Source organism: Microcaecilia unicolor, chromosome 5, assembly GCF_901765095.1.
Source record: "Microcaecilia unicolor chromosome 5, aMicUni1.1, whole genome shotgun sequence".
In the NCBI taxonomy this organism is placed as follows: domain Eukaryota; kingdom Metazoa; phylum Chordata; class Amphibia; order Gymnophiona; family Siphonopidae; genus Microcaecilia; species Microcaecilia unicolor.
In genome coordinates this window covers 40,057,531-40,077,449 of record NC_044035.1, presented here as the reverse complement: position 1 = coordinate 40,077,449, position 19,919 = coordinate 40,057,531, and the positions used below count along the sequence as shown (strand labels likewise).

Sequence of the window (19,919 nt, the reverse complement as noted above, 5' to 3'; positions counted from 1 at the left end):
GGATGTGGATGAGCTTATGGGGGCAGTTTTATAACTAGCTCCATAGTTTAGCTGCCCACTTTATGTGAGCTGTGAGCCTATTCTACAATGATACTTACACGTGTAATTGCCATTATAGAATATCAGTGTAAGTCGGCGCTAACATTTCCGCGGGTCTATGACTGGTGTAAATATTAGCGCTTAAGTGCAACATTTGTGCTTGCAATTTATAGTATTCTATAAATTAAGCACGTAAATGTTAGCCTCACCTATGCCCCTTCCCTGAGAGCGTCCCCTTACAAGTACACAGTTAAGCCAGGGGTGGGCAACCTGTATACACAGAAGGCCGCATGAAAGTAAGTACTATCCCTAGTGAGCCACATCTCTCGCTCTCCTTCCCTCCCCAATCCCCCTCCCCCACCCTGGTGTCCAGCATTTCTCTCATTCCCAACCTCCCTCCTCCCTGCCCATGATCTCCAGCATCTCTCTCCTTCCCTCTCCTCCCCCACCCCAGGGTCCAACACTTGTCTTGTTCCCAACATCCCTTCTCCCTGCCCCATGGTCTCCAGCATCTCTCTCCTCCCCTCCCGTCCCCTCCCATATCTAGCATTTGTCTCCTTGCTTCCTTCCTTCCTTCCATCTCCTCCCCATGAGCTGTTTTAATTCCTTACCTCCCTCCCCCAGAGCAGCATAGTAACATAGTTACTTCCTGTTCCGGGGCAGAGGGAGCATGGAAACCAACGACACTGACCAGCGCACGGCACCCCCCCCCCCCAAGCGACGTGTACCCGGGGTGGACCGCCCCCTCCCCCCCCCCCCTTGGTACGCCACTGGGTATATGTCCATTAGAAAGTTATGCAAGATATATTTTTTCAATGCAGTGTTTCAGTAGTAGGTGGTAAGCAATGTAATAAGCCATTTAGTCTGGGATAAGGATTTGTAGTAAATATCTTGTTTTAGTAAAAGTAAATAACTGGTTGTAGATGAGGAAGGTTGTTGGATGGAGACTAGGCATCTCAACGGCATCATTGACAATTGATTTGCTTGTAGATATTTCTGGAATTGATTTCTTATGGGTACTTGAGGCCTAGAATATTTTATTATGCTATGTGTAAGGTGGATGGTGAGTTCTTTATAGTCTGTAATGTATTATATATATGAATTGTGAGTTGTTATGCTTTGTTTCTTAAGTATGTAGCAGTACATCCAAATCTTCCCCTATTTTTACAAAGAAAACATTTATAGAGTCTCTGCTTTCATATCAACCACTGCCTGCTGTGGGAGGGTAATAGAGGTTGGCTCTGCCTAACCATCAATGGCTGGGGTATCTCCTGTGTTTTTGGAGAGGAATATGAGAGATCCTGTCTTTGGGGAGCCAGAGTTTCTCTCTTGGTCTTCAAATCTGGTTCTCGAGGTCCACAACCCAGGATTTCCACAATGAATATATATGATAAAAATTTGCACGCTTGGTTGTGGACCTGGAGGACTCGATTTGAGGACCCCTGCTCTATAGTATGCCCATGTGAAAGGATAGGGGCTGCAAGAGCCAAGGAGGCTCAGCAGCTGAATCCTGAGGAGCTGTCTCCCTGATAGCCAGCTAGGTCATCCAGATGAAAGAGCATCTGCCCCTAAGCCAACTAGGCTTATAAAAAAAAAAAAAAAAGTTTTGCTAAAAGAGGGGATGGCCAGACCACAAGGAGTTTGATTTGGAGGGACCAGATGTTTGGGAGTAACTGAGATACTAAGAATTCTAGCACAGGGACCGAGTGGAGTTGAGCTGCAGTCGGATTTTCAATTCCCTTAGGAGTGGGACTATGTTAGGGGCATCCTAATTGATCCACAGAGAGGCCAAGTGCATTGGTGTGAGGAACTGGTCTCCCCAGTGCATGACAGGAGGATTTGATGTTTTTGCTAAAAGGAATTCCTGATTTTGACTCGCTTGGAGATTAAAGTGTTTTCTATACTTTGTATTTCTCCCTGTGAGATACATACTGAGAAGCAAGTTTTGGGCTAATTGGTTTTGGGAGTCCAGGGCACTTAGACATTGACAGTATTTAATCCAAGTTCTGACTCATGAACTGTAGGATGATGAACGGTCTTTTGTGAGTATAGCTAATAGAGTTTACAGACAAGAGCAGGGTATTACCCAATTTGGGACCAGATGAGATGTTCTCTTCCCAAGGCCCCAGAAGAGAGAATAAGCAGAAAGAAAAGTTTACCTGAAAGGATACCATTTCATGGTTAATGACTTGAAATAAGATTTTCTATTTGACTTTGACTTTTTAAAAATTTATTTACTAGTAAAAGTGGCCCATTTCAGAGAGCAATGAAACGGGCGCTAGCGAGGTTTTGTTGTTTGAGCGATGTTCGGGGGGGGGGGGAGGGTGAGTGACATACCGTCACTGTGTGGTCCCATATCCTTGCATTATTGCAGCTCCTCGATCGGTGCTTCGTGCGTGTAAGGCATTGGGTGTGTGTCGTTTGGTAGCGTAGCATTGTGGGTGCTGTTTGATTGGTCCTCCATGGCTCCGCTCTCGACGTAATGACGTTGTACGTGAGGGCGGGGCAGACAGTCATGGTTCCACTGCGATCTACACCATGACGGAAGTTGGAAATGATAAACGTTGCTTCAGTAGAACGTTGGGGTTGCAAATTATGTCCGGAAGGGTCATGGCTGAGGGCATGTCTATTAGTGAGGGTGAGTGGTGGTGACAGCCTAGGAGGGTGAGTGGTCCTGACAGCCTACCCTAGGAACAGTAGATTCAGTGCTTCACTGAACGTTGGAGGTGAGAATTATTTATATAGATCATTTTACTTAATTACATTCACATTTATCACATAAATGTAAGGAAAAACAGAAATTAATATAAAGGAAAAAGAAAACATTTTCTCTCATCAATATATATTATATAATTGTCCACAATTGAGCGAACCAAGATCAGGAAAACAATCTCAAAGAAAATAAGAAAAACTCAAAATGCTTAATCTTACAATTCACATTTTCTGAAGGAGGAAGGTTAATCGATAATTGCAGCCGGTACAGTGGTAACTAAAGGAAGTTGCTGCAGAGGGTTCTTCATCTGTTCTTTCAACTCCACAAACTCTTGTAATTTCTTAGGTTCAACAAATAAGTAATAAGGAAATAAAACACAAGGGAATCGCACTAGCAAAGTCCCACCTAGGGCAATGATTCCTGGCTTAAAAGCCAAGAATTCACGCCTCCTAGTCTGCGATTCCCTTGATATGTCAGGAAATATATTCATCTTTGAACCCAAAATGCTATCAGCCATTTTCAAAACATTGTTCCTATCTAAATCAAAGGCGAAAGTTACTAATAATATAACTCTATCTGTAATTTCTGAATTTTCCAAAATGTCAGTTAAGTTCACATCTCTTTTCTCTGATAAAGAAAATTTTAAGGGAAATATAAATCACTTTAGACACCAGAGGGTGGCTCTCAGAAGGTATTTGCAAAATATCAGAGAAATATTTCTTCAACAGTTCAGTAGCTGATATATAGGATGTTATAGGAAAATTTATCATTCTCAAGTTATTTTTCCTTAATTGGTTCTCCAGAAATTCCAATTTTTACAAGAATCATGGCTGTCCATTACCAAATTAACTGATTTTCGTAGAGAAACCAATTCCGTAGTCAAAGTCTCTATTTTTATATCTTGGACTTCCACTTTGTTAGATAAGTATCAATATAAATTCTTTAACTCGCATGTTTATTCCTGAAAAATTTTAAACATCTGAAGAAGAGAGTTATTTACACTCTGGAGCACTTCCCATAGTACGTCCATTGTGACATTATTGGCTTCACCAGATCCAATTTGGGGGGAAGAGCTCACTCTCCAATCCCCCAGTTGGTTTATTATCCAGAGTCGATGCTGCGCCAGGACCTCCTCGGGTCGCGTGAAAATCCTAACCCACTTCAGGCATTTCCACTCTCGACCTCCATAGCGAAGCATTACTGTTTCCGGGTCTTGGAGGGGTCGTGCCAGCAGGGGGACTCAAAGTCACTCCCTCTCCACTGAGATTCGGCGATAAAGCCTTGCTGTTCCCCGAAGCAGGAACCGATATCCCCGACGTTATGACCCCGAATCTCTCCAAAGTAGGCTGAGAAGTGGTGGGAACCCCAGCCATGTTCGAGGAGGACAACACCATGGCTTTGCCTTTTCTCTTCCCCATACTCTGGGGAGCATGCCAACTTCTTCAGGTATTCTGGTGTAAAACGGGAACTCAACTAACATACGTCCTCCCTCGACACCATCTTGGATCCTCCAGTTTGGGACACTCTTTGTCTGGTTTCTCCTCAGAGGCCTGTCTGATATGGGTAACCCTTCAGCATAGCCCTCTGAGTCATTGAAACACGGAAGCCCCTCCACCCCTACAAGGTGGTGTCCCTTTGGAGGGGTTGACTTTGACTTTTACCCATTTGGATTTGCCCTTGTTGAATTGCTCATCTTTCCTTTCAGCCAAAATGTGTAATTTTAAGCATTATTGGTGCAATATATAAGGTATTTGACAACTTTAACCATTGTGCAACAACCCCAGAAGCAGACAGATGCCATCGAAATACCTATAGATCTTGATTGGCATTGTGTCACCTATAATTGAATTTCTGCACAACTTTGAACTAATGTTTGTGTAGGATGTGGTACCCTGAGACTTTTCAGTTCTGTTCCAGATAAGTTGTCATCATTTTTGGTTTTTGATATTTGGGATATCACTTTATTTTTTGTGGACTTTGAAACAAATTAATGGTAGATGATGGAGATATGAAAATAATAGGTCTGGGCGCATTAATGGAACTTTATGATTCCAGTATAAAGTCCTGTGACCATTTTTGTTTTAAAGATTTCCACAATGAATACGTATGAGATCTGTTTGCATACAATGGAATCATTACATGCAAATCATCTCATGCATATTCATTGTGGAAATCTTAAAACTCCGACTGAGTATGTAGCACTTGAAGAAATGGTTGCCCACCCCTGCTCTAGATCATCGAAGGGTCCTGTCCTTTTATTAAGCCATGATAAAAGCAGCCTGCGGTAGTGCAAGCGCATCTTTTGGGTGCGCACTGGGCCGTTTTTCACCGCATCTAGGAAAAAGGGCCTTTTTTGAAGGGGCCTGAAAATGGACGTGCAGTAAAATTGAAGCCAGCGCACATCCATTTTCAGCCTGAGACCTTACTGCCACCTATTGACCTAGCAGTAAGGTCTCGCGCGCTACCCGTGTGGTAAGCATGCTGCGTATGCCAACTGCTGTTTACCGCCGGGTAAGCAGCCCATGGTAGAAAATAAAAAATTATTTTCTGCCGTGGGATTTGGCACGCGCCAAATTCGGAAATACTGCCTGGCTCACACACTAACTGGGCGGCAGTGTCGATTTGGTGCACGCTGGACGCACGTAGACCCTCTCACGCCTTTGTAAAAGGACCCCCCAAGTCTCATCTTATATGATACCTGAAGCAGAGCCTACAGCTTAGCCTCATTTTGTCCTTTCTGGCTATACTGTAGGTGACGTCTTCCCAATGACCCATGCAGAGGCATTATTACCTCTTTGTTTCTACTAGTTTTACCTCTCCTTATGCAGCCCTGCATCTCTCTAACCCTGGCTACCATTTCATCACACTGTTTGGCTACCTGGATTACTGGACATTGTTACTCCCAAGGTCTCTCTCCAGATGTATTTAAACTTCTGCAACAATTATCCAGTCTATTTGCCTATGTTTGTATATTATTTTATGGTGGTTTTATGAATCTAAACTGTTATTGAAAAGTTTGAATTAAGTATTTACAATTTAAAGCACATTTATAGTCTACATAACTCTCTTGAACTCAAGGTGGTTTATGCATCTTCAGTCAATATGATCGTTAGTGTCAGGCAAAATCATACATATCTACATAATGAACCACCTATATAACATTCATAAAATTAATTCAAAAATCACATCAGTACTACCAAAGCCCAACCCTCAATTTTAACATGATGTATAAATCCTCAACTTCATATTAATCAAACTCTTCCAGAGACCAAAAAAAAAAAATTGCTACTCTCCTTATATGTATTTGGTTAATTTCTATCTTTTAAAAAATCTTTTCTGTGTTTTTTTTTGTTGTTGTTGTTGTCACCCTTTTCTTTCCCCCCTTTTTATTTGTTTCACTCATTTATGTACAGGCTAATTTGTTTCCACCAAAATGAGCTTTTTCTTCTCTCACCTTCATTCGTCTCTTCCTTCCTTCATTCTTCCCTCCCATTCATTCCATCCTCGCTCCTCATTCCAAAACCCGTACCCTCCCATTCATTGTTGGATCCTTCTGTCTGGGGGCTTTTTTACTGGCTGCGCTAAAAAGGGCCTTGGCGTGCAGGAAAAATGGCCCCCACTGCTAGCGCAGGGCTCTTTTTCCCTGCAGCTTGGTAAAAGGACCCCTATAAGCATATCCATAAATTTACATTAATACTATTACCATTTCAGTAGCCCTGCTAGATACACATAAGACTCCTCATACCTATTTATATGCTCCTTCGTTGCTTATACGCTACATTGTCTATTAAAATGTCCTACTACGTACTGTGTTGACATTGTAAGTAGTGTACTGTGCATTGTTATTTGCTCATGTTTGATTTATTCTTACTGTACACTGCCTTGAGTGAATTCCTTCAAAAAGGCAGTAAATAAATCCTAATACATACATAAGAGGCAGTCCCTCCTCTCTCGAGCTTCCACTTATGGTAAAAAAACACAATAAAATTAAATAAAATCCTTCTGGAAATGTATACATTAGAGAAAGCATAGTTAAAACCAACAGGGTCCTGGTCAGGAAGAGTCACCATTTTATAGATTTCAAAGCTGTCTCAGAATGTTGGGATCTTGGGTACATTTTGAGTACAAATTGGTGTAAACTCTGTGGTCACCACTTTCTATCTTGATACAGTGGAATAGAAATAAATATCCCTGATAAGAATACCACTGATAACCATGCTGAAGTTCAAAAGAAAAGAATGTATTTTTTGGCTGGACTCTCCTTATTCCACACCTGAATTTCTAGCCCAAAACATGGGTGAAGTTTGAGGAGGACAGTTCTTTTCCGCGTACTGGCTACTAACCTTGAATTGCCCCTCTTTGCCTGAGTCGCGCCATTGGTAGATATCACTCTTGCACGATTGAAATTATTTCTTTCAAGTATGAGATGTGAATATTGCCACCACAGTGTTCCCGGTCCCTGGTGGTATCGGGAACAGAAGTCAGATTCATGAATCAAACCCATTTCTCCCACTTGGTCATGCACAGCCCTTCTTTGCACTGCCCTTAAAATTTTTGATGTAGCCAAAGGATCAGCTTTAGGTAAACCAGGTGTGAAATTTCCTATCCCGAGGAGCAAAAAGAAAAAAAATCTATTTTTTTTTTAATTTTTGTTTGGAAAATTGATCAAATTGAAACTTATTGAACTCTCACTTCTCAGAGGTCGTTTTGCAAAGACACACTGAAAAATGGCTTGCGGTAGTGTAGGCGCTGGTTTTGGGCCCGCACCAATCCATTTTCAGCACGCCTGTAAAAAAAGGCCTCTCTTTTTTTTTTTTCCTGAAAATGGACGTGCAGCAAAATCAAAATTGCCATGTGTCCATTTTGGGTCTGAGACCTTACCGCCAGCCATAGACCTAGAGGTAAAGAATTTGGGCAGTAATGACCTACGTGCATCAGATGCCACTTGGTGCACATCTGCTACGCGTGCCAGAAAATAAAAAATAATTTTCAGGTGCGCATAGTGGACACGCTCCAAAATTGAAATTACCGCAATGGCCACGCGGTAACCGGGCAGTAACTCCAATTTGGCACGTGTTGGGCGCGCAAAGGCGCCTACGCAGCTATGGCGCTCCGAGTCCTCTAGCCTTGTATGCTAAATGTCTGAAAAAAAAAGTCAAAGCTATTGTAAATTGTGTTAGCTGTTTAACGTGAGTATTATCCCATGAGCGTGTGGTATTTCCCACATTAAACAGCTAACAGAAAAGAGGGCGTGGAATGGACGGGGGCTGCAACTTCTAGTTAATACACAGTTACTGCTAGTGCGGCAGATAACATGGAGCAGTTAATGCTACTGCAACAGGTGTTAATTATCTGCCTTGCGTTATCTCCCATGCAAGTCATGTGCATTAATTCAAAAATAATTTCTCTGTGTAAACCGAATGTTAACACGCTGGGAATATTCTCAACGGTTAACACACAAGTTTTCCGGTTCCCGTATGTTAATTATTGCTCAGTAAATATAAAGCCTTACCAAGCTTTAGTAAATAGGCCTAAATAAAAATCGGTTGCTTCTAGTGGCCTTTCTATGGTTTTACTACCATTTGGTTAATTTTAATGTTATCGTAATGCTTCCAGATTTTAAATTTGATTTTTCATCTTTTGATTTAAATACTGGTTTTGATTTAAGGGGTTTATTCTTATAATGCTAATTGGTGCAGAGCCCATAAGCTTTACCTTAAGAGAAGAGTAAAGCAGGGGTTGGAGGCTGGCTTCTAGTAACAGAAACCTTCTTGTTTAATAGATTCAGAAAGGGAAAGGCAGCATTCTATCTGAAAATCTTAGAGAGTTTAGAATGCAGCCAGGGTACCTGCAGAAATATGCACTTGAGCCAGCGTGTTCAGATTCTTTGCATTTGCAAAGTTTGGAAGTACAATTTGGCCTAATAACTCAGTGTAAGTCCCTTCAAGACAGGACTCATTGGTGTTGTGTGGCTGGTATTTGAAGTATGTCCATCTGCATTTAAATGAGTAGCTCCAAGACAATCAGATTGTGCGCTAGTTACTTTGGTGAGAATATCTCCCGAGTGGAATGGAAACTTCATTAGAGTCTAATATTAGACTTTGCTTTGGAAAATTCCTTTTAAATGATCACAAGCTGAGAATAGCAAAATAATTTTAACTTTCAATAGACAGCATTGACAAAGAATTTGTGAACTACTTATGATAACTGTCCCTGGGAAAACGGATGGGAAAATGTACAAAATTGAATTTGCTTGACCTAATCCACTGTTTATATTAGTTACTGATAAGTTTCCTACATGGCTTCATTTGCTTAAAATATTTTAGTTTTGATTCAACATTAGCATACCTATCCTGGGATTGTTTGCATGCTTGCTCGTTTTCTAGACATAGTTTTCTGGCTTCTACGTATTACAGCTTTTCAAGAGGTCTGGCCAACAAAGTCACATTGTCTTGGCAACATACCATGAATTAATTGATGGACCAATGGAAATACTGTTGGCGATTGCACTGTGTTCTCCTGAGGTTTTGAAGGGGGTTAATCGCCCTGGTTAAAACATTCCTAAAATTTCTCAGCCATTTGGAAATCCTATGAGTCATAAGGAAGTTTCGACGTTGAATACAGCTTACATATAAATATGGTGGGATTGTGCTTCTCGTGAATACATGTATACCTTACACGTACATTTTGACTTCTGAGCTGAAACGAAAGAAGGCCATAATTGGAAACAGTGCCTTACTTGTGCAGAGTGGAAAAAGTTATCTATAAGTCTAAAAGCTTAGTGTCAGACTATATGGCTAGCAGGTGGGGGAACCTAATGACATGCCAGTGTGGAGACTGATGCCGAGTGTTATATAACATTGCTACCTGTACTCTGAAAAGCCTAATCAAACTAATGACCTTGGCGTCTTAAGCATGCGTAGTTGGTTAGATCCTTACCTCTGCATTTATATTTAGCTTAGCTGATCTGTAAATAACAAAATAGTTAAGGATTGTGATTAGGCAGATATTTGGGGCTCTGAGGCTGTGGAAACTGGCTACGAGCCTGGATCGTTCCTGGAAAAAGAACAAATCTGTAGTGGTTTAATAGAACATTAGAGAGAGAATTATGCAGGAGCTGTTCAATTCAGAGGTGGCCATTAAGAGCGGGCCACTTCTTGTCATCAGAGCAGGTGACAGAGGTTCTTTTTTTGCCACAGCCGTTTAGTTTGGTTTCATATTAATTACAATAACGTTCCTCTTTGATGAATCACTGCAGTACCTGTTATATCAGTAATCACTAATGCATGCCAGTCAGTTTGGGAATTAAAGGCATATTTTTGTAAGACTTTGTAAGGGAAACTTGCCTAGGTGGTGGCTCTTACCCGTCTTCTTTTTGTCTGCAGGCAAATCCCACTTGGCTATAGTACAGAGAGTGAACAACGAAGGAGAAGGAGACCCATTTTATGAGGTACTGGGAATTGTCACTTTAGAAGATGTGATTGAAGAAATCATCAAGTCCGAGATTCTAGATGAAACAGATTTGTACAGTGAGTAGACTTGCATACTATATACCCACTGTTAATGCTGAAAAACCACAGTAGCACAGACTTTCAGTAGCCCACAGTTGGGTTCTTTTTTCAGTATGCTTGTTCTGTTGACCCTTTAGGTTTTGTTTTTTTTTTGTTTTTAATTTATAACCATTTAAATTTTTAGAAGCGATAAAACAACTTGCCAGAAATACAGAGAAAGTAATATATAGGAATTATTTCAGTCAGGTAATTCTGTTCTCTTCCTTAGACCACTAAATAGGGAGAGTGAAACAAGACAAGGAGATCAATTAAACAGTAAGCAGAAAAAAACCCTTTAGGTTTTTATATATTATTTTGTTTTATGTGTATCTTTATAAATTTGCTCCAGTGAAGGTAGACATGCACACGTTTAGTGCATGTATGTGCTGGTAGGAATCAGAACAAGATGAAGGATTGGAACGTGGACCAATGACTCCAGAGACTGGGGCAGTAGAATCAAACAAAGAAATTTATTACAGACTCTGTACAGAGTTTGTAATAACATTTCTTTGTTTGATTCTACTGTCCCAGTCTCTGGAGTCATTGGTCCACTTCCCACTCCTTCATCTTGTTCATTTGCACTGTGGGATTTTGTTGTTCGTCCACCTCGGTGGATTACCTGTCCCTATCCTGGTAGGCATCAGTACAGATGCACATGTTTTATAAAATCAAAATAAGGTTGTGGAAACACAAAGAAATTCACTTACAAAATCATATGTTCCACTATTCAAAAAAGAGAGAAAGACTTAATTCAAAAAATAGAAAGGAAACGCCTCAAAGAGCTCCAGATCAAACAATTTATAGAGCTGTAAGTGCACTTATCTTAAAGAACTCATGGCAAGCTGATAGCAAACTAACTTCTCCAACAAGCACAATCCCCCAGGACCAGCAGTGGCCAACGTTTTGCCAACCTGAGTCAGGATCCACAACACCGGGGCTATCAAAAGATTAAAAAGAAATCAGGCACTGCTCATTTAATCATTCGAAACAATATACAACATAATAAGGCATATTTTCAAAGCACTTAGCCTTCCAAAGTTCCTTAGAAAACCTATGGAACTTTGGAAGGCTAAGTGCTTTGAAAATATGCTTTAAAATGTCTCTTACATCTACAGACAGCACTTCCATCTCTACTGCTGTCAACTGGCTCTCACTGTCATTCAAAATGGCCACCTCTTTTAAAAAATGATGTCAGATGCCTTCATAGCAATTGTCCAATCAGATGTTCAGCTGTTTAGAAAAAAAATGACACCATTCAGTATGCAAATTCAAACCGACAGGCTTTAGAGAATTCAAAATAAAAATCCATTTTTGTTCTTGTTGAAGTAAGATTGTGTTTTATAAAATTCATGCAATCCTGCCTACCTCTTCACTTATTCTGTGGCCCTGGAAATGCCTACCTGAAAATTGCATAAACCTGGGTGGTTTGACTTGTCTGTGCCTACTTTTTATTTGTAGTTTAATGAAATCCTACTTAAGTGTATAAAACATTGCACATGCTCATGTCCTGTGTAAAATAATCCATGTACAGAGCAATTCTATAAAGGGGTGCCTAGAGGGCTTCTATTAGGAGCCTATTTCATAAAGGAAAGTAGACACCTCCTTTACTTTAGAGAATACAAGCGTAACTGGGTATGTATGAGCATATTGGGGTGGGGGGGAGGGGGTTAGGCACACACACTTAAGCTAGCCAGAAGTACCTGCAGGAAAAGTAGACACATGTTTCTGGCACGCACTTTTTCCTTTGACAGTTTTCAAAGTGGAAGCATACACCTACTTTCATTTTCAACAACTGAAGCAAAGGATGTGGTTAAAAATGTGCCCAGGAGGAGATCCAAGATGGCGTTCGTGAGGGACGTGTGAGCTGCAGCTCCTGACCCACCTCGCTGAATATCGAGTGAGAACCTTCCCTATTGTATTTTGGGGAAGAGAAAGGGCAAACCCAACGAACCTAGCTCCGCAGGATGGGTAAACCCTATATCCACCCGACAGGCAACGTTGGAGGAGTCCGGTCTGTTGCTCCATAGGACTCAGGAAGGCGCTTCGAGGGGCCCGGTAGCGATATCGGACCTTAGCATAGAGGGAGTGACTCTTAGTCCCCCTCCGACGACAACACCCTTGAGGCCAGGAGGAGAGTTGTTAGCTATGTTTGGGCAAACAATGGGAACGCCCAGAAGTGGAAATCCTGCGGTTTGTGATGGAGACCCAATAGCTACTTCGTCCCCAGTTCAAACAACGGTGCAATCAGGCTTAGAGTTTGTGCATATTCGGGGAGGACCTTCCGTGAGAATCGGGGAAATCGTAAGACCGACTGTTGTCACGGTGGACTCCATATGGGAGGCGATCCAATGCTTAAACACCACCTTGCTACAGGTAGCCGAATCTTTGCGGGCTGATGTGGGGAAATTATCTCAAGCACAGATTGAATTGGCGGATAAGGTTACTGAGCAGGTAACAAGAACGGACTCCTTAGAAAGTGAGGTAAAATTAGTTAAAACGTCTATTTTGACGGTTATTAAAGATGATAACTTCCAAAGAAAAAAGGTTGATTATTTGGAAAATCAAATGAGGAGGAATAACCTCCGTTTTCTGAACTTTCCAAAGTCCCCCTTAATCCCAGCTAAAGAAATGTTGAAAAAATATTTTACCGAAGTTTTGGGTATTCCGTCAGAAGCATTTCCCCCTTTAACTAGGGTGTTTTACATTTCTGGTGCTGGAACTGGTAATTTGCAAGTACCTCAGGCAGATGTGAATTTAACACAGTTTTTGGAAAGTTCACTGGAAGTTATTACGGAAAGGACAACGTTGTTGGTAACATTTGCTCTAGAGCTGGACCGCAATAACATATTCAGTCTGTTCTTTCGCCATATCACTACTCCTTTTCTTGGTTCAAAAATTCAAGTATTTCCGGATCTCTCACGAGAAACACAAAAACGAAGAAAAGACTTCTTATTATTGAAATCAAGGGTCCTACAATTGGGGGGGACCTTTACACTGAAATTTCCTTGTAAATGTTACATTTCTTTAGAAGCTACTAATTATATTTTTTTTGAACCAGGAAAGCTCACAGAATTTATTGTTAGTAAAGAGTAATGTGATGTTAGCATTGGATAATAACGCTAAATCGGCTGCATCAACTTGAATCCTTTGTCCCTCACGTGTTTTGAGATAATATTTTGGTCATTTGGCTAATTAATTTTAAGTTCCTGGTTCTTGGATCGTATAAGGTTTAATGTGGACAAACATATAAATTTGAATTGTACCTTATTTATAATTTACCTGATAGATGTTCTCTTAATTCTGAATTTATGTATTTGGCATAAATGTTATTAAAATAAATTGATAAATAAAAATTTTTTTTTAAAATGTGCCCAGGAACTTTGCAGCAATACAGGGAGTTTGAAAATTGCCTAATAAATTCCCATATGAAGCCCAACCCCTAAATGCCAACCCTTCCTTCTCTGACCTCTCAACCCTACTACTACCCTCCATATTTGGCCTATTCATGCTCAACATTTGCCATCTTCAATTAGTTACAAAACTAATACTTAAGCCAGTCCCCAACCTCCCTACCCCCTTATTTGTGTTTTTACCAAATTTTGCGATAATCCCAGTAGCCACCAAAGTTAGTGAAGCTGTAGTAGAAATCAAGCCTCCCTATGCTCACTGGAGCTTCAGTTTTATTCATGATCCCTCCGTGTAGTCCCCCTGCCTTCTTGGGAACCCAATACTATTATACCACTACTGTTTAGGATTGTAATTGCCATTCCGTGTAGGTTCCCCCATGCCTTCATGGAAGTGTGAATCTATCATACCACTGCATTAGAGGCATACAGAAATATCACACTGCATATCTTGTGTTAGAGCAGGGGTTCTTGGTGCTCGCATCCCCAAGGGATGTAGAAAGAGGTCAAATAGGGTGTGGAGAAGGGTATTGAAATCTGAGGTAATTTATTGAATTTTCTAAACAGTTATTAGGACGGTTATTGTTAGTATAACTGTGTACTACTGTAATTTTAGTGACATGTTAGCTGCTAACGGTGTTAACTGCTAACAGCGATATATGCAGCTATCAGTAGTGGACATGTGATTTAGGAAGGGGTGCGAGGGTTTCATGGATCAGTTAAAGGGGTGCAGGAAACAAAAAAAAAACAAGGTTAAGAAACTCTGTGTTGGAGGCATGCAGAAATGTGTCGTGGTCGCCATATGTTGCTGAATCTGAATGTTGTTACATCATTGAAAATGAACGACTTATTGCAAGCAGGAAGATAACATGATCTTCTACTTTCTGTTCACCTTATTCTTAGGGGTATTTATTTAAGTGTAGTTACATTGTTTTTCTGGACTGGATTATTGCCAATGTGTTGTCCAGCTACTTCCCTTTTGAAACGTAATGTCTTCTCTCACAGCTGATAACAGAACAAAAAAGAAAGTGACACACCGGGAGAGGAAGCAAGATTTCTCTGCCTTCAAACAAACAGACAGTGAAGTGAAGGTCAAAATATCACCACAACTCCTATTGGCCATGCACCGTTTCCTAGCAACAGGCAAGTGTGGCTTATCACAGTATGAAATCACTAACAATTCAAAAGCGAGTTTCACATCGGAAGTGGAGGCAGGAGGTGGGGATTTGGAAGTGGTAGGGGTGAACAACAACACATTTTTCTGCAAATTCTCTCCCTTCCTATGTTTGCTTATTAGTATGTTTCTTCTTAGATGAGATTAAGGCCAAGGATGAATGTCAGCAACCATGCGGGGGTGCCTGTTGATATGGTTCCTGTGAAAGTATGTTCATAAATTAACCTTCCACCTGATAAGCCACTAATTAAAAGGGTCTGATGGTTTGAGGACCAGAAGTTGTCTTCACTCCTGCCCCTGGTTGACTGTTATCAAAAGAATAATTGATGCAGTTCTTTTAATTCAAATACTACTCATCTATTATATGTTTGACTTCCTCTCATTGAAGCCTGAACTCTTGTTGGCTGATATATAGTACAGGTTTGTTGACATCATATAGTATCACACCGCCACCCCACCAATACAACTCTTCCTCTTTGAGGAAAGGTTCTCAAAGTCTTGGTGCCTGGGGGCCCCAGAGGGTCTTAATCTACCACTCTTCTCAATATGAACATTTCCTGGTTAGAGCTGCTGATCTTTAGTTCCAGTGGTATTGTATTGAAACTTAGTTGACATGAAGTTAACACGCTTTTCTTGAAAGATGTGGAGGTTAAGATAGACATTGTTCAACAGTAGAACCTACCAAGCTTGTGTTTTGTAGAGTACCACGGAAGTATGAGGAGGTTAATTGCCAATGCTAACCTGGTATTTCCTCAATGTCCATGCTCTTCTTTTCATATGCTATATGTAAATCACAGTTCTTTTCCTTCCCTGGTATCTGTCTCCCAAACAGGATAGTGGCTTATTGTAGAGAGAAGGTGATTGCTGTCAAGTCCTCCATTGTAATGTTGTGAATCTTGTAGATAAGACTTTGATAAGCATGCCCCAACAGTCTAGTTGGAACAGTACCATGCAATCAAACAAAACTCCAACCTAAAATACTGAGAAAAGGGATCCTCAAACATGGTGTAATAGACACAAATTTACAGTTACTACTACTACTACTACAAATCATTTCTACAGCACTACCAGTCGTACGCAGCACTTCACAATTGAACATGAAGAAAAGACAGTCCCTGCTCAAAAGAGTTTACAATCAGTTGTTTTCATATTAATCCCTGGATGTCAATCATTGGACCCTAAGGGGCATAATTATGAAAGTGAGCTACTGTTAAGAAGTGTTATTTTATCACAAACTCAGTTATTTTAGCACAGGCCCCATTTTATTCAGTAAGACCTAGTTACTGATAACTGGATTTAACAGTAAAATAACACATCTTAACGGTACCCCCAAGTTGATAACTATATCCCTAAATTATATAACATCTAATAGTTCCAATATAATGTGAAAAAAATTTGTTGAGATCAAAATAAATGCTTCAAACACACTGAATCACAAATCCAGCCCTTTTTTTAAATAATACCAAATTATGGGCTCGGGGAATTTTGCCCCCCTCTCGGCAGCCCTGTTTTGTGTGCCGACGACAGTTTATGGGAGGAAAGTAGAGTGATAAGGAATGGAGTAGCAGGCTCTTGCCACTACTATCAACGGATGCCATCATGGGTGAGTGACATGGGGGAGCCATCCTAGTGGTCTCCCATGTTAACCTTGTCCCCACCACTGACACATATATGTATGTTCTAGAAGGCACCTCTGTTTTCAAAAAGAATATAATCACTTATTATATACCAGAATCGCACAGTGGACAAGTGACTTTATTGGTGGTGGTTTGTTTGTATCAAATGTAGAAGTTTATGCCCAGCAGAATTGATGAGAGGTTATCTGTCATATGACTGGTATATTTTATAAGAGTTTATATTATTTTTTTGTTATTTTGCATTATTAAGAAAATGGACAGAGTTGTGACTCAATATATTGGAAACATTTATTTTGATTAGGCAGTACTTGGTGCTTACAAACAATAATCACAGATAATTGGGAGTTAATTGGCGCTAATTGGCATTTATTTGCAGTTATATGCATGATTGCACTTAGACGCTGTGCTGGAAACTTAGGGGCCTTTTTACTAAGTGGCGGTAGGCACTAGTGTATGCCTACTGTGCATCAAAAAGCACTGCTGCAGGATGAGCTGAGGCGTCCCGCGGTAGTTCGCCACTTGCCACGCACCAATCCTGCATTAAAAAATAGGTTTTATTTTTTTAGGTCGGGGGTGTGTTTATGGGTGAAGAGTAGACATTCGTTGTGCTAATCGGTTAGCGCGGGGGCATTGCAGCACGTCAGCCGATTAGCGCCAGATTAGCACGGGAGCCCCTAGCACCTACAAAATAGATGGTGGTAAGGGCTCCCATGCTAATGGCCACGTGGGAAAGCCACGTGCTAAAACTACCGCAGGCCACTTTTTAGAGCAAGTTAATTAAAAGGGCCCCTTCACACACAAAACTATAGGACTAGATTCTATATATGGTGCCTGAAAAATCGGTGCTGAAAATATTTCCTCCTAGGCATATTGAATATGCCTAGTGTCCATGCCTGCACCTAAATTTAGGCGTATCTATTTACACAAAGTAAAACGGTGTAAATACTGGCGCTTATACTGGCACCTAAGGGGCCCTTTTACTAAGGCATGCCGAAAAGCGGCCTGCACTGGTGAAGGCGCTTGTTTTGTACGCACGCAGGTCATTTTTTCAGCGTGCCTGGGAAAAAAGTGCTTTTTTTTGTGGCCAAAAATGGACGTGCGGCAAAATTAAAACCAGCGCGTGTCCATTTTCAGCCTGAGACTCTACCCCCACCCATTGACTTAGCGGTAAGGTCTCACGCACTAACCGGGCAGTAAGCGGCTAGCGCGTAAACTGCCGATGACCGCCGGGTAAGTACCACAACGTAGAAAATAGAAAGTATTTTCTACCGCGTCTTTTGGACGCAAGTACAAAATGGAATTAGGGCGGAAGTTCCAATTTGACATGCGTTGAACGTGAGTAGGCGCCTACGCGCCTTAGTAAAAGGGCCCTAAGTTAGGTGCGGAGCAGGTGTATTCTGTAACCATGCGCATAGATTTTCAGAATGCCTACGGTCTGCCCATGGCCACACACCCTTTTTGGCAGCGCACATTAGAATTTACACTCACCGCTTTACAGAAATTGCCTAGCAAGTTGTGTGCGTAAATTCTAATTAATACCAATTAGTGTCAATAATTGCTGAATAATTATCAGCACTGATTGGCGTGTTAAGTAATTAAATAGCGCGCACAAATCCAGAATACGACCGGATTTGCATGCATAATTTTGGCCACGCTATATAAAGTCCGGGGGATAAGGTGTAGCTGCAAGAGGGGTGTGCGCTTGGGAGGGGCATGTCCAGCACTTACACGCTAAGACTCTAGAATACCGTCACACACGCAACTGCAACATTTAGTCACTGTCATTTACACCAGCCACTGCCATGGCGTAAATGGTCGTGCAAAAATGCCAGCTTACACCAGGGATTCTATAATGTGTAATTGCATATGTAGAAGTCGCACTTAGACTGCAGCATCCGTGCGCTAAATTTTGGTGATCTTTACAGAATTGCCCCTCCTCATTTCAAAGGCAGTTCTAGAAGTTGGCACGTAACAAAAGGTGCCAATAGCTTGCATACGTTATACAGTACTAGCACTCACGCGCAACATTGATGCCATTAATTGACAGTTATGTGCCCAACTGCTAGACGCTGTTCTGTACCATATATACCAAAATAGCTTAGTGGGCAGCTGTGAAGGGGGTGTACTTATAGGCGTGCATGGGCGTGTCACCAAGCAATGCACACAGTTGCACACATTGCATGGTGCACTTAGGTGTGCCAGCCTGTGCCAGTCATTGACCTGGCGTAAGTGGTCGCGCCTAAATTGTGGCGTGCCAGAGCAACTTTGTGCTCCTATTTTATAACTGCTTTGGTGCACCCAGAAACCAATATACAATTGTTGCTAAGTGCACCCCTGTGTAGCACCTGTATCTTGACACCATAGGCGCTGACTCCGTGGGTGCTGTGGGTGCTCAAGCACCTCCAATATTTTAACCCGCCCGGCTCAACAGTCCTCCGTCCTCACCTTCCTGCAGCCCAAAATTTAAAACTCATCTTACCTCGGTCCCAGGCCGGCAGCAGTGAAAGGCGAGCAGGCTCGGCTTCAGCCTCCCCTTGTCTCTCAGCTCTGGTCTCACCTTCGTGGAAACAGGAAATGAGGGCGGGACCAGAGCTGAGAGACAAGGGAAGGCTGAAGCCGAGCCTGCTTGCCTTTCACTGCTGCCGGCCCGTGACCGAGGTAAGAAGAGTTTTAAATTATGGGAGGCAGGAAGGCGAGGACAGAGGTCTGTTATGGGAGAAGAGGTCGGGCTGGGGTTGGGACTGGCACTCGGAGGAGAGGGGGGGGGCTAGAAATAGGAGGGGAGCCTGGAACTTGGAGGAGAGCAGAGCCTGGAAATCGGAGGAGGAGGCCTGGAACTTGGAGGAGAGGGGGGCCTGGAACTCGGTGGAGGGGGGGGGGGGGGTTGAAAAGGGGCAGGTGATGTTTGGGGCGAGTTACTGGACATGGAGGGGAGGGGAGAGAGGAGAAATCGCTGGACATGGAAGAGGGCTGGTGAGAGATGAGACTTGTTGGACATGGAGGGAGGGAGGGGAGGGCATGGGAGAGAGGAGAATTCGCTGGACATGCAAGAGAGGAGAGGGTAGGGGAGAGAGGAGAATTGCTGGATAAGAATGGGGGGAGGGGGAGAGGGGGAAAATGCACCACCTGTAAAACAAAAAAAATTTCAGCACCCACAATCATTTTGAAAAGTTGGCTCCTATGCTTGACATCAAGTCATAGAATTGCTGGCTTAAGACTTAAGATTTATTTATAATCTGCTTTCTCCGAGGACAAGCAGGCTGCTTGTTCTCACTGATGGGTGACGTCCCCGGCAGCCCCTCCAATCGGAATCTTCACTAGCAAAGGCCTTTGCTAGTCCTCGTGCGCCGATGCGCACCGCGCATGCGCGGCCGTCTTCCCGCCCGAAACCGGCTTGTGCCG

The 19,919-nt window shown here is 42.1% G+C and overlaps 1 protein-coding gene across 1 annotated transcript in view; it reads left to right on the top strand.

Annotated features, from left to right (window-relative positions):
* CNNM2 (cyclin and CBS domain divalent metal cation transport mediator 2) overlaps window positions 1-19,919 on the top strand; it is a 360,906-nt gene that overhangs the window by 251,094 nt on the left and 89,893 nt on the right. The window contains exons 2-3 of the mRNA XM_030204726.1: window positions 10,138-10,281; window positions 14,712-14,849. Coding sequence (XP_030060586.1) covers window positions 10,138-10,281; window positions 14,712-14,849 — 282 coding nt within the window. The remainder of the gene's footprint in view (window positions 1-10,137; window positions 10,282-14,711; window positions 14,850-19,919) is intronic.